Here is a 15,620-nt window from a genome sequence, read left to right as displayed (position 1 = left end):
TTTTCATAAGATCTCATTATGGGTGTGGCTCTCTGTTCATGGCTCTCTTACAGTTTGTAGTCCTATATCCATTATGAGATATGCTAACCTTGCACTGGCTATTTCTGCATTAGATGCTTGAGAACTCAACATGAGTCATTGCACACGAGCAAAGAAAGTTCAAAGTTTTGAAATTTAGAGGTTACGGGAATGTAATATTATACCTAAGGCAAATATATTTGTCAGAGTTTTCAAATTGGGCTGCATAGTGGCGCAGTGAGTAGCACTGTTGCCATGCAGCAAGAAGGTCCTTCCCTTGTCTTTCTGCATGGAGTTTGCATGTTCTTCCTGTGCATGTGTGGGTTCTCTCCAGGTACTCTGGCTTCCTCCCACAGTCCAGAAACATGAATGTTAGGTTAATTGGCCTCTCTAAATTCTCCTTAGGTGTGAGTGTGTGCGCGAAAGGTTGTTTGTCCTGTTTGTCTCTGTGTTGCCCTGCAATATACTGGTGACCAGTCCAGGATGTACCCCGTCTCTCGCCCAGTGATCGCTGGAGATAGGCACCAGCAACCCATGTCTATCCCCACTAGGGATAGACATGGTAGAAAATGGATGGATGGATGGAGTTTTCAAATTAGTTTTATCCAACTACAAGTGTCTTCTCTACTTTTTCTGTGTGTGTGTGTCCTGTTTGAAAGTGTAGCATTAATAATTGCTGGCATAATGCCAGAGTCCAACAGATTTTACTTTCACAAGTAAAGCATTCCTGCTTTCACTATAGTGCTCTGCTTGATTTATATATGCAAAAATCTTTATTAGATTTGATTCTGGGACTATTTCATGTTCAATGGACACAGAAACAGGACAGTAGAAGAGGAAAAAAAGAAGAGAAAAAGATGAGATGAAATGCTAAAAGGGAGAAAAGGTGAAAAAAAAAATTGTGGAGCGGAAAAGTGGAGAACAAGATAATATCATCGGAGTCTGCTTCTACAGCTGCAAAGAGTGATATAAAATGAAAAGCAAAACAAACTGTTAAAGTATTACAGATACAAACAACCAACGCCTAGATAACAGCATCTGTGAAACATACACAGTATTATTATTTAATACAAGATGTATAAAGTGACAGCTAAGCTAATAATATGGGTTTTCTGTATAAAAGTGGGTCTGTGAGCACCGGAATCCAAGATCCTGTAGGTGTTTGCAAAGTTTTTCAATAAAAAAAAAAAATGCTCAAAAGTGGTTGTGAGGAGCCACAGACCCGCCCCCCAGAGTGCCGAGGCAGACACCAGGGAAACCAGAACCCCAGATGCCCGAAAGAGCCCCCAGAGCAAAGGAGCCCAAGAGGGACAAACACAGGGATAGCTGCTTCCCCCATCCCAGGGAACAGCCACAGTGCTGAGGTCCCTGGGAGCTGCCGTGACGAGCCTGATCCGCCAGCAGGCAGCCAGCTACGCCAGCACGGATCCAACAATGGGTCCAAAGCTACGGGGACCAAGGCCCCATTAAGCAGTCGCCAAGAGTGAGCCAGCACACCCCCGAGCACCCAGCCCAGACACCAAGGACCAGCAACGCACCAGCTGGTCAAAGTGCCAGCCAATGAAGTGGAACAGGACAGGGGGATGGGCTCCCCACCTAGTGGAGACCTGAGATGTCACAGGAGAGGGGGCACTCCAAACCCAACCTGACATAGGAGCAAACAGAAAACCAGGTACACAGGCACATTCACACGTTCCCACCCTAGCGCCCCCACATGCATAAACTCTTACCATACAGAAGAAGACAGCCCCCATATTGGGGCTGGCCCACCAATGTTTGCTTAAATAATAAACTTCTGAAATCACAGTGCGCATTCCCAACATGCTCTAGACACTAGGGTGACCAAACGTCCGTATTTCCCGGGACATGTCCATATTTCACGTCCTGTCCCGGGCGTCCCGGGTTTTTTTTAGAAAGTGAGGAAATGTCCTGTTTATTAAATTACCTTCATTGGACCATTAAATTGACAGGCACTAGGGCCCTGCGCACAGCGCTGCGTGTGACGTAATCCCTGAGCCGCGTCAGTGCGGGCAGCCCTGTTCTTAATCAGAAGATAGATAGCGTGGCTGTCAGTACGCCAACAACATGCCGAAGCGCAAATGTATGTTTACCGACGATTTACAAAAGAGTTTCCCCGCTTTCAGACCGGGTCAAGACAAATGGGAGGCCTCTATTGTGCTATTCATTCATTACAGGAATTGTTAAGCATTTTTTAAATAACAAATTTTGAATAAAATTATCATTTGTTATTGGAGTTATTGCTGTTGACTTTTACTGAAAAGCATTTTTAATAAACCAACTGTAAATATCACGTTATTGTAGGATTACGTAGGCCTATGTTAAGTGAGTGCATGCCCCAGACATCTCTATGCATGGGAACAGAGATCCCCCCCCCCCCCTCCGCTCCAAGGTGTCCTGGTTTTCCCAAATGAAAATATGGTCACCCTACTAGACACTGTGGAGGACAAATCATATGGCTCCAAGTTCAGATCGTCCAGTCAAAATACTGGGAATGCACATGTTATGTTTACGTTCTGCCAGATGTTGTGCGACCATCTAGAGTTGGTTGTCCTTGCTGGCTCATTGAAGGATCGATGCAAATATTTTCTGTTCAATATATGAATGATATGAATGAGCCTTTATTTGTAATTTTATGTATAAAAATGTAATTACATTTAGCTCATATAAAAGGGTTGATTTATGCTAATTCATCGGTTTAATTCAAAATTGATCAAAGTCAATCAGTTGAACAGGATTCACCTCCCTTGGCATCTTTCATGTTTTGTTGTCTCACAACTTGGAATTAAAGTGGATTGTTTGAGCGTTTGTACCGTTTCATTTACAGAACATGCTCATAACTTTAAAAATGTATTACCTTTATTGTGGAGTAAACAACAAATAACAGAAAACGCTTGGGCTCAGGGCTGGGAAGTAAACAAGAATATTTTTATATCTGCGGCAGCACAAACTGGCCGGGACAATCACATCCCACCAGTGGGAGGCTCAGTTAAACACCCAGACTTACAGTTGGCAGAAGGTTTGCCCACTCTCCCATTTAAGCTGGGATGTCCTGTATTTTTAACAAAATTAAAGTGTCTTTTTCTCGGATTTTGGCTACAGCCTGCAATTTGTATTTAAAACTCTAGATAGCACTGCTTGCCTTACTTACCTTGACTTAAAAAACAAAGTCACGTCGAAGTAGAAAGCACAGTGCAGCTTTGCTTCTCCAACGGATTAAATTTAAACCCGGCCACAATGAAGCAATCCTAAATTGTAATGGAACAACAAACATGAATATTAATATTACCTACAATAAGAAGACTTTCCTATCTTAACGTGAAGCCTGTTAACAAAAATCAATAATAACGTCCCTAATGCAAATTAGAAGGTCTGTAAAGCATTACACAGAGAACACAAGGAGAACTATTAAATTAAAGCCATTGTATATCAAGGGCAGAAGAACCTGCTGTTCACAAGAAATGAAAGATTTTTACTCTCAAAAGCTTTTGGAATTAGGTAAACAATTGCTTTACTAGCAATGTAGCATCCTAACATGAGTGAATACTGCATATACCGAATGGCAGAACAATGACTTCATTCTTCATCCAGCCGGCGTAGGGTCACCTTAGGGTAATGATGATGATGTTGGACCTTGTCCATGTTCAAGGCCCTTACAGAACAATGACCACCACTGTAACAGTGAACAAGGCACTGTCCAACTCATTAGGCACTGAGCCAGACATAACGGCATGTCCTGAGGGAGGGGATAGTCATCATTACTGCTCTTATGGTTGGTCTTCCTGCGTGTGACCTTGTAAAAATATATGATGTATTCTCTCACACATCCAAATAATTAAAATCATGTGTTCCAAACACTTCCATGGCCACAGGTGTATAAAATCAAGAACCTAAGCATGCAGATTGTTTCTACAAACATTTAGGAACGAACGGGTCGCTCTCAGTAGCTCAGAGAATTCCAGTGTGGTATAAGAGAACCAGTTGTCCACTTTACAATGACATTTAAGTTCCAGTTAACACATATTAAAGGTGTGTGATGGCTTAAAACAAAAATGATGTCATGTAAAAAACAGCGTCCTGTGATAGGATGCCACCTGTGCACAAAGTCCAGTCGTAAAATCTCCTCCCTCCTAAATGCTCCAGTGGTATTACAGTATAGTATTCCTATCCAGTGGTATTATAACAAAATGGAAGCAATTGTGAACAACAGTCAAGATGAGGAGTGTGTGTGTGTGTGTGTGTGTGTGTGTGTGGGGGGGGGGGGGGGGGGGGGGTAGCAGATGCTGAGGCGAACAGTGCCCAGAAAACCTTCTGTACTGTCAATCACTACAGACCTCCAAACTTTGTGGGGCTTTCAGATTTACCGGCTTGAATTTTGGCTTTTCAAAGTACATCAACTACAGTAAGTGATACGAAAAGGGGAACGACGTAGGAAGGGTCCTCGGGCACACTTGATGTAACAGGAAAGAGAAATTTAACACAGGACGTACAGATGTGAGGAAAGCAAGAGCTGCCAGGCCCACAGCCGGACCAAAATAGACATGGCAGAGCAGGAAGACACATGCAATTTAATTCGATACCGTGATTGGCTAAAACCAACCTTTGGTAGGTGGGCACTAGGTGTGGCTTCGCCCTATCAGCTCGGAAGGTTCTGCTGAATGTCCTTCCTTCCTCAGAATGGATTCGATGGGAGCAGACCCAGATTTATAATGTGCAGAACATACAGTACTACACATTATCAATCTGATTGACCAGGTTAGGTTTTCCTGCCTGCACCAAGGTTTTGGTTTCTTTAATAAACATTTTAAAGCACAAAACTGTGGCTGACTTGAATATCAGGATCATTGATTGTCTTGTGTGTGACAAATATGACAAATTCCAGTTATGGCTGCTGATCATTTTTTCGATCAGATGTAGTATTTCTATTTCAGTTCTGGCTTAGTTCCTGACAAAAAGGTATGATCAGTATAATGTTTCAAACCTTTTAGTTTGTTTGTAGATGCTGTATGATCATTAATATTAATAAGCACTTTCGGAGAAAGCCCTATCATTAAAACTGTCTTCAGTCAAGATGTCCACTTATAAAACATATAGACTTCTGATACCACTCATTCTCACAGGAAAGGATCTCTCCAAGATCTTTATCCTCTCGAACAGGGTATTGGGCCTTGGTACCTGTACACACATCCAGGAAAAAAAAACAAAAATGCATCAAGATTTATGAATGTAGACTTTAAGAATTCCAAGGTCTTGACAGATACAGTATCTTTATTTAGCAATTCATTGGGCACTCAAATGGTTTTACTGATGTCTAAATAATCAACAAGGACAGACCCAGATAATTGTGTAGCAAAATGTGGGGAACCCAAATGACTCCTAACTCTACAAATGTAGATTCAGCAGTAAAAGGGTGTCAGTCATACACTCATGATTTCAGTGCAGGGCATCAAGACTAGCAATACTGGTTGAAATATCCTTCATTTATCATTGCTAAATTCTTCTGTGTTTGCTGCATAGAAGATGAATGTACCCACTGGAGCTGATGTACCCACTAAAAAAATGACCCAATGTCTCACAGACAATTATCTGGTTTCCACCTGGGGCTTTTGCAGCATTTAATCCCATTTTTTTTTAACTTAGAATAGAAAGAGCCAAAATATTTGCCCTCAAGGCACACCTTCAGTGTCTACTGTGGGTCTGTGTGTACACCCACTGAGACTGTTAGCCAGGCCTTCTTGTTCACCATCATGTCTGATTTCACAAATGTGATCCGGCATGAAAGGTCGAAATTGCCCAAAGCCCTCCTAAACCCAACAATGACAGTTTTCCCAGATAAGTTGAAGCTGTTATAGCTGCAAGGGGAGGGATGACAACCTATTAAATCATGTGGATTAAGAATGGGATGTCACATAAGTTTATATGTCCATACTTATAAGTAAGTATATACTTATAAGACAATATTTTAGGCCAATACTGTTTTCTTTTCAGCCTATATTTTTATTTTTGTCATTTTTTTTATAATGTACCTCTAAGACTCTAAGGCTACGTTCACACTGCAGGTCTTAATGCTCAATTCCAATTTTTTTGTGAAATCGGATTTTTTTGCGTGGTCGTTCACATTTCCAAATATATGCGACTTGTATGTGATCTCCTGAGTGAACTGAAAACGTTCAACCTAAGTGTCTCGCATGCGCAGTCGAGTACGTGATGACGTCACACGTAGCAAGCGTCCTCAGTGTTTACAGAAGTAAACATGGATTATAATGCTGGCACGCATTTTGCGGTCTTTAATTTATTTTCTAACCGGAGCTTTCCCTCCATTGACTGCTCTTCTCATTGTAGTCCGCTATGGGTGTCGTCTTTCTTCCCGCTTCTGCATAGCAGGACGCAGAATAGTGACGTTTGTCAAGTATTAATGACTTGTAGGTCGGATAAATGCGACCTGGCCGTACAGACACAGGTCGCATTTGAAAAGATCAGATACGTATCGGATTCAGGACCACATATCCAAGTGGCTTGGGTCGCATTTGAAAAAATCCGATCTGTGTCGTTCAGACTGTCATAAAAAGATCAGATCCAGGTCGCATATGGGCAAAAAAAATCGGAATTGGGTCACTTCAGGCTGCAGTGTGAACGTAGCCTAAGATGCCAGTCAGAAACTAATACTAGCAAAACTAACACTTACAAACTAAAAAGTTCACTAAGTGTGCGCGGTCAAGACTGATTACCAAAACTTTCAAAAGGAAAATATCAGCTGATTTATCAACAAACCACTAATATCAGAAGGCTGACAATACCGGTCACTGTCTAATTGAAATCCATTTCATAGGTGATATATTAATATCTTGTAAAGTATTTTTGGTCAGCTATAATTGTTTTTAAATGTCCTTTAGACAAAAATGTTGATTAAATACACGGGTCCCTGTTTTAAAGCAATTATCGAGTTTAATGTTACAATAAACTGTGACGTGTGCAGTGATCTATTTCATCTTTTATAAAAAAAATAGACTATATAGTAAGGTCACTTAAATATGCAGTTACAGATATTTAGTGTGTAGTAACCCCGAGCTGATAGATGTACTCTTTCTTTGCAATGTATTGAACAGCTCCCTTTCAATGTCTACAAGTTTAACTCCTCCCAGCCAGTAGGAGGCGCACTCTCTCGCTCTTTTTCCAACCTTCAGTTGTACATTTTAAACATTAAACTTGACCGATGTTCACTCTCGTTTGCTTCTTTCTATTGTCCCCCCCCCCTTTTTTTGATTTGTTTGAATTTGAGAAATGAAACGTCGAGAAGAAGCCATTTATAAGTGCTATCACAGAGCTACTACAATCTGGCAATGCCTGAAGTCTGTCTCACGTGACTTTAACCTACTATTCCTACCGGTGAACAATCCCTTTGGCATCTTAGCCAGAAGTAAATATTAATATATTTTGGGCCTGTCACAATTTATGAAACAATTATTTATATATTATTTGTTTTTCAGTAAAATTTATATTTTTATTCTGCACCTCTCATTCTGTGGATGTATTATTTTTTTTAAATTTATAATTTTGATGAAAAAGTTGTAGCTATGACCTTTAACCCATGATGACTGCTGCCATATCAAAAGGTCTGTGTGTCCAAAATAGACGTTTGGATTAATATTAAGCATACTTCAAAACCGGGCTGAGGAAGTAATCATGTGAAACTGAACAGGTAACATGTTTTATTTTTAGGAAAGTGACAAATGAATAAAAAAAAATCTCACATTTTTGTCACATTGTTGGACATCAAACAGTTTCCAGTTGTGTCGGTTTCCTATATTTATTTATAGATTTAATTCATGTGTGATAAATCATAGTACTTTAGCTTCAGTCAAATACATGGTTAGTATCTCTGAAAAATCACGTGAACAAACAGCTTGTGAAAGTACAAACAACATGCCATTCCCTGCATCATCAAAGGCCCATGTAAAACAGCAGGCTGAGGGGAAATGTCACAAGCCAACAGCACACTGCAGGCCTAATTACTGCTCTGAGTGTGTGTTTGTGAGTAGCCCTAGTTTAGGTCTGTGTACCAGTGAGCTCAGCTAGTATTTATCCCAGTCAGAAAGGCTGTTGAATCCTCGCTGGATATGCAGCAACTGTCCCCACTGCGTTTTCACTTGGCATTGGTGGGTCATGACTGCAGAGACAATCTAGACAGCACAACCAGAGAAAACAAATCTAATAATTTAAATCATCCGATCAAATTTGTCAGGAATCTTTTGTAGCATTTTATTCCTCAATGAATTTGTAATAAGTCAGATAAGAAATAAGAGAAGTAAATAATAGGACCTGTTGTTATAGACGGCAATTTATTGCTTAAAGTATGTTTGAAAAGAAACATACATTTTATGTTGTAACATCTGAGCTTTTGCTATGTCAGAACCCAAAGGACATCTTTTGTAGCTTTGGACATCATTTATACCCTTATGTCCCATGTATTTTATTTTTTTTCAAACAAACGAAGAAAAACGGTGAATCATCCAAATACACTCAACCTGTAAATGATTTGGGTCAAATTATACCAACATGGTTCCAACATGACCACCCAGCTGTCAGGACATTTTCAGCTTCATTGGAAGACAGGATAAAATTGGACTCATATCATTAAGGTTAAAGTCCAGTTAGCTAAGCTATAAGGAACTATTCAACCAGCCAGATTCTTATGAAATGTGTCTTTTTTTGTTTTTGTTTTAATGTCTCCAAACATTTAAAAACATGTAACGTACGTATTCCAAGTATGAGAAGTGATTTTCACTGCTGTAAATGATGATTTCATTCTCTGAGGGAAAACAGCTGCCAAAACCAACCAGGTTGTGAGTGAAAAAGTAACCCTAAATCTAATTGATTGTTCCATCCTTGCAGCAACAGCTGCCTTCAAGTATTTGTGATAACTGGCAATCAGTCTTTTCAGTCAGTGTGGAGGACATTTGGTCCACATTGCATTAGAGAAACCTATTTAGGGTCACATCATTGCATCTCAATCAAATTTAAAGCAACACTTTGACTAGGCCACCAAACAGGTCTACATGCTCTGGATCTGGAAAGTAAATAAATAACTTGTGCTTTGAATGAGGGGTTTAAATGTTTTTTCCAGTGCTTAGAATATTGTATAATTTTATGCTGAGAGGGAAATAATGTTAAATATGACAAAAGAAATATTTTCTATTTAGAAATCTTCATACTGCTAAAGCAACACTGAAGTGGTTTACGATGAAACAGTTAGATGTTTTGGAATGGCCTAGTGCAGAGGTCAGTAACCTTTACAACCCGCAGAGCCATTTTTGCACTCGACCCAGCTAAACAGATTTTCTTTAAAGCCACAAAAGTTATACATATCTTTGAAACAACAGCTTGTTTTTATAGTATAGTATAGGTAATTTGTTTACATTTATTTAATTAAAGATCAAGTTTTATTATTCAAACCATTCATTTTTATATTTAGGTTTAATGCATTTTCTTCAATTGGACATTTGATTTTTATAGCAAATGGCATCAAAATTATAAAAAAAAGCAAGTCGTTTGCAACCTATTGACAAAAAGATACTTAATTTATCTATAGTAAAATATTCTATACACCATTAGTTTCTTTCTTTCTGGAAATATTATGCATATATTGCAGAACTAAATGCATCCTAAAGCTAGCAATTTTAATTTACGTTTACATTTAGAAACATTGACCAATTGCTTCCCCCCGCATTTTTGGTCAAAGTTTTTAAGAGCTAAAGGTTTAAAGAGCCACATGTTGCTCTGGAGCCACAGGTTGCAGACCCCTGGCCTAGTTAAAGTCCAGACCTCAATCCAATAGAGAATCTGTTCTTGGAAGATTGCTGTGCACAAACAGAAATCATCCAGCTTGATGGAACTGCAGCAGTTTAGCCTTGAGAAATGGGCAGAAATCGCAGAGGCCAGATGTGGCCTAAACCTAAGGCGTATTCCCCCAGAATGTTGTGTACAAACAGACAGAAACCAGCGCAAGAATCCTTATTGATTAGGTTGCTCCTCATGTGATCTTTGGCAGTAATCCAAGAGGGAATTAACAGGCGATTCTCCAGTCATCCTTCCCTATTAGTCACTGAAGTGAAGCTGCTCAGTGCTGTCCAGTTGTCCAAGATAAGCAGCTAGTTCGGAACTAAACACGAGGCCTGAAATGATGCATTACAGATCCATTACCCTGGAACTGAAAGAATGCTGACAGGAAGCCATCATGAAAATGCTGCAAGGTTTAGCTGAGGGTAAGATCATCATGCCAAGCCTGTTTCATGTAAGCTTGACCACACATATTCTTTTGGATTGAGATGGTAAACTATTTTACATTCAGGTGAAACAATCCCACCGAGACAGGCGTAGACGGAAAGCAAAAGACAGGATGTAATTAGGAGACACTTTGTGTAGGCTTGAGAAAAGACCCAGATAAGATCAGGACAGGACCCCTGGCAGGATCCGGCTGCAGCATACCTTTTGCACTAGGGTTGAAATTCATTATATTACTGTGAAGTTTTAAACCACAGCACATCAGATTCTTAAAAACAGCCAAGGGGTCAGGATGAGACTTGAGAATCAGGACAGAGTTGAGGAGAATGCTGGAATACGATGAGGTTCCGTGGCCACTTGTAAATAGCGCACTATATTAAGCAATGAGTTTAATACAATAGGATCTCAGGTGATAAAACAAAAGTTGATTCTGTGAACTGCCACCAAAGTGTAAGTGTGATCAGAACACAACCAAGGTCCAGGCAGCACCCTTCCACAGGTAGAGGGTCCGACTGTCTTATAAGTCCCAGACAAACATTAACTTTTGGTTAGCGCTTTCTTGGGAAGATTACAAGACCGTGCTAATGGATTTCTGCTGTCTTGAGAGCCAGACACACTGCAGCAATCTCATTAGTAGCTCCCGGGTATCCCTTTTAAAAGTAAGGACTATCATGGAGTTCTTTAGAGAGGAACAAATCAATTACAGTCAGGTCACAGGAACTATTATCTTTTTAACTTCTTCTGTTTTACCCTGAATCAAACCTAAGTCATATGACAATTCTTGTAAGATCAACAGCAAATATCATTCAGAGCACCCTGTTATGATTGCAGCAAAGTCAAATAAAATCAGACTGTTTCTAATGCTCTGTTTCCCTCCCCTAGGGCCTGCCCTCACGGCAGGGTGCCCTCTCTATAAGCCTAGCCCCCGAACAATCATTCTCTTTAATATTTTTTTTTCCTGGACCACGGCAAACCAGCCAGGAGAGACGAAGCTACCGTGGGCCTGCATGGGGTTGGCGACCCACCACATGGGTGCAGGCTGGACTTGAACCTAAGTACAGCCTGCCTTTTTCAACATTAAAACCTGAGCAGCTCACCACCATGGAAATAGGCTGTTTGTAATCTTTCCTCTTTTGCAGGAAAGATATATGTGGATATGTGGTCCTTTTGCAGGAGAAAAGATGACCTGACTGTGCATAGGCCCTCACAGGACGCCAAAGGAAACCCTTTTGATCTCAGGCCGGATTGACAAGAAGTGAGAACTGCCACTTCCTCGCCACCGGCCTGAACTGCTTTCAACCAGATGCCCCAAAGTCAACCGAACAGACACAGAGGCAGAGGTTTGGCAGAGATGATAAGGAAAGTTAGGACGGGATGAAGCCATTTAAAATGGTTTACTTCTTATGTGGTCTTATTGGGTTTTTAAAGTGTGACTGAGGTTAAGATGTGGAGCTTACAGGCTAAGTGACCCGCTAGCATAACTTTGAAACAAAGCTATGCTCACAGGTTTTGGGTTGTGTTTTATGGTTATGACAAACTTTATTTCCATAAGGGTTTTATAAACCGACGGGACATTAATGTTTGTGTCTTCCAGTCCACTGATTATGCCAAAATATAGCTTAAAAGTCCTTCTAAATAAGCTCAGAATGTCCGCTAGCATTAGCCACAATTAGCTTCCTTAATAACTTACTGCTCCCTAGTAAGCTTAGCTACGGTTTGCTTAAAGATAATGCTTGTTTTTGTTTCGCTCCGCCATCGTCCGACAGTGCTACAAGCGGGAGTACAGTATTAATAGGAAACATTATTGTGGATTTAATGGTATTTTGTGTAGCTTAAGAATAAATCATCAAGCTAATGGCGACATGGTCCCGGTGTGCCCAGACACACTTCATTTCTGGTCGAATGTCTGCCTACAGCACCCTCTAGCTTCTTAAGTTACCAATTTTAGTCTTAATTATTTCCTGGAGAAATAATTACATTAATAAAATCAAGTGTCCTAAAGATTTTTTATTTTTATTTATCAGATCATTATTTAAAATGTTATTTCCTCAGATAATGTTTTATCTAACTTGGAGTTGCATTGTGAATGAGTTGAACATATACCAAATTTTATTCTAAATTAGTTTAACTAATTTAATCTCATTCCATGTTCTTTGAGATGAGCTTTGGTTCTCTAACTTCGATCCGCAGTGAACCAGGATTGACTGAATTATTCTTACGGTGATAGTTTTCAACCATTGCTTCCATTCTTTTGTGTGTACATAGTTCCTTAGTTTCTTTAATCTGTTTATATCTGTTAATAAAGTCTTGTACTTGAAGAGAAGTTGTCACTCATTTATTACATATGTGTCCAGAGTATGCTGTTAGAGGAATGCCAGTGCTCAAATCATTCTTTCAACTGTTGTTCTAATATCAAAGCCAATTGGCTGGATATTCACCGGACAACACCTGACAGACTGAGAGTTATTTAATAAACATGAAATACCTTAAAACATGCATAATTGCACAACAGCCCCAACATTTACACAACCAGGATGCATTTGAACAATGCTACTCTGACTTCTCCCTCTCTAAAGCAGGAACAAATACAGCCACTTTTACCTCTAGTGAAAGTAATGATCACTTTTTTCTTAACAAGTCTTGAAATTAGAAAACTATGACCTCGAAGAGGACAGGAATTCAAGACAAACATTTTTTTCAATCAGCAGACATCCTAACAAATTTCATGCCAGTGAAAGTGTCTCCAAAGAAACAAATGAATGTCTCAGCACCAGGCCTCAGCAGGGCTGAATGGGTGAACGCTGACGAGGGAATCCAGCATTTTGATTCAGGTGTTTTGGAACAGGGATGCATCCAAAAGTTGCAAGATAGTAGCTCTGAGGACTGGACCTGGAGTAGATTACAGACATAAGAAGACAGCTGGCCTAACAACTAAAGTAGTTTTTATTGTAAAACTTAAAGCCAGAACATTGAAATTTTACAATGACTTCCGGTATATTTACACCCTTTGAACTTTGTCGCAAATTGTTACATACAACAGTGTATTATAAGCAATGTATTCTATTTGAATTTTATGTAAACGGACCAACACAAAGTAGCACCTAATTTTTGACGTGGAAGCAAAATAGATTTTTATAACTATTTACAGATAAATCCTGGAAAACTGTGGTGTGCATGTACTGCACATTGAGTCTGGTGAGTCAGTTTCTTGTAGAAGATCCCTCACTGCAATGACAGCTGTAAAAATAATACTCTGTGTTCTAGATTAGATTCAGGTCTGGACTTTGACAGCATCCCCACACCACCACGATGATCTCACCAACATGTTTCAGCATGTCCTAACCTAACCTTGCCTTAAAACTCTGCACAACCTTCTCCCTGACCTGTTTGCAGGGTTCCTTGGACTTCGTGATGCTATTTGTTCTATAATGTTCTCTAAAGAACTTCTGTGACAAGAAACGGAGCAGCTCCATCTATACTAACACAAAACATACAAAAAATAAAGGAAGTTCAATTAAACCAGCCAAAATTTGTAGTCAGTAACAGACATTCCCAATTCACGTATAGTTACAAGACAATGCACTCATGTTTCAGTTTATTGTTATAACTTTTCTATTCCAGGAAACCCAGCAGATTGCATCGAATTGCTCACTTGCAGCATTCAGATCCCTGATGGATGATGGAGCTTGATTATTAAAGGTTTTATATGTGAGAAGGAGAATTTTGAATTATATTCTTGATTCAACAGGAAGCCAATGACGGGAAGCTAAAATGGGACAAATATGATCCCTCTTTTTAAGTTTCTTCAGAACTTTTACTGCAGCGTTTTGGATCAGCCTAAGGCTTTGAACTGCATTTGCTAATTGTTCAACTTCTGAAAGTTGGACAACTATATTTTATTTAGGAGCACCAGATTAAAGGGGCCTAAATACATATGCATGCTGCACTTTTCAGATTTTATTTATAGAAATCCTCTTCCTTGCACTTTAGTTTTGCAACTACTTTGGGTTGGCCAATCACATAAAGTCCCACTGAAATGCACCGGCGTTTGTGGTTCTAATGTGACAAAATGAGCTTACATTGTGTGTACATGTTGTGGAACCTAAAGCGATGCCTAAGGGATGCATTTGTGTGAAACCTCTTTGTTGCTGTGTGTTTTCAGTACAACAGCAGGGCAAGGTTAAGATAAATCCTCCCTATACATGATTCACCAAGGTCCTCAGACACAAAGCCAGCTGTGGCAGCAGCACCACCCCACCAGGACTCCAACCTGCTGTGGACCTACAGTCTGAACCAGCAATGACTGCGGGGCTGCTGGAAAAAAAAACATCTATCAAATCCCCATCCTCATCAAAGCACCAATTACCAAATATGATTTATTTGCCACAGGACCAACATAAGCAAAGGAAATTATGCAACACTATATATCCTTTTGTGGATGAAAGGGGCACAATTATGGCCCAAGCAATGAAAAGCAGCATAAACAATGACAGAGCAGCAACAGACGCAGTGCTGATGAACACAGCTACAGAATCTGTTCAAAGCAGCGCAGAATTCCTCTTTATCCAAACTGTAATCACACCCTTTAGCGAGTTAAATCAATGCGTTTCTTACCAGTGCTGCTCATGATCGCAGTCAGATGTTTTCTCCAGTCAGATGATGCTCAGTAAACAAACCGGTCCACGCTGACAGGACATGGATGATGATGCCCGCAGCAGCCTCAGAGAGCAGCCAGCAGAATGGATAGACTGATGGGGAGGAGGGGGAAAAGGAGGATGACTCCGGGCTTTCCCTGCCTGCCGAGGCCGATCAGAGCTCCACAAACAGCCGCAGCAACGGACACGATGTCCTGCGTGGGTACCACTGCGGAGCTGCTCCGGTTCCCCGCGCAACGCACGGCGCAGGCTGGGTGTGGGTGCACCGTGGGGGCCGCTCCGCTGGAGTAAAGCTAGATACAGTAGATGTCATCACTTCCGCTGTGACCTTTCAGAATAAACGTTTAGTTCAAAGGGTCGTTCTGATGTTGATTGTATTAAAATTGAGTCCGTTTTTTATATATTAAAGAAATAATATTGATCGCATATAGTACTGTATATTACCAGAATAACTCCCGCTGAGATGTCCTCCACTTATTTCTACGTTGACTGTAATCAGATGAAAACCTTCCCACCCTCTGTGACCTTGAGCGACTTTCCAAAAGTACAGTAAACCAGGCAGGCTTTGCAATCATAGCCGTTCAACCATCAGTTTATGCTTTTATTTTGGAGGGGGACACGCCCGACTGCCGGTCTATCCGGGAGCGG

The 15,620-nt window shown here is 40.4% G+C and overlaps 1 protein-coding gene across 1 annotated transcript in view; it reads right to left on the bottom strand.

The window, feature by feature from the left end:
- The window catches only part of ablim2 (actin binding LIM protein family, member 2), a 108,213-nt gene extending 92,950 nt beyond the window's left edge, over positions 1–15,263 (bottom strand). The window contains exon 1 of the mRNA XM_021315834.2: positions 14,932–15,263. Within this exon, the coding sequence (XP_021171509.2) occupies positions 14,932–14,944 (13 nt within the window). The 5' untranslated portion in view covers positions 14,945–15,263. The remainder of the gene's footprint in view (positions 1–14,931) is intronic.
- Positions 15,264–15,620: the final 357 nt, after the last annotated feature.

This window comes from Fundulus heteroclitus, chromosome 14 (genome assembly GCF_011125445.2).
Source record: "Fundulus heteroclitus isolate FHET01 chromosome 14, MU-UCD_Fhet_4.1, whole genome shotgun sequence".
NCBI classification, from domain to species: domain Eukaryota; kingdom Metazoa; phylum Chordata; class Actinopteri; order Cyprinodontiformes; family Fundulidae; genus Fundulus; species Fundulus heteroclitus.
Note: the sequence above shows the minus strand (reverse complement) of the source record. Positions and strands in the feature narration are given on the sequence as shown.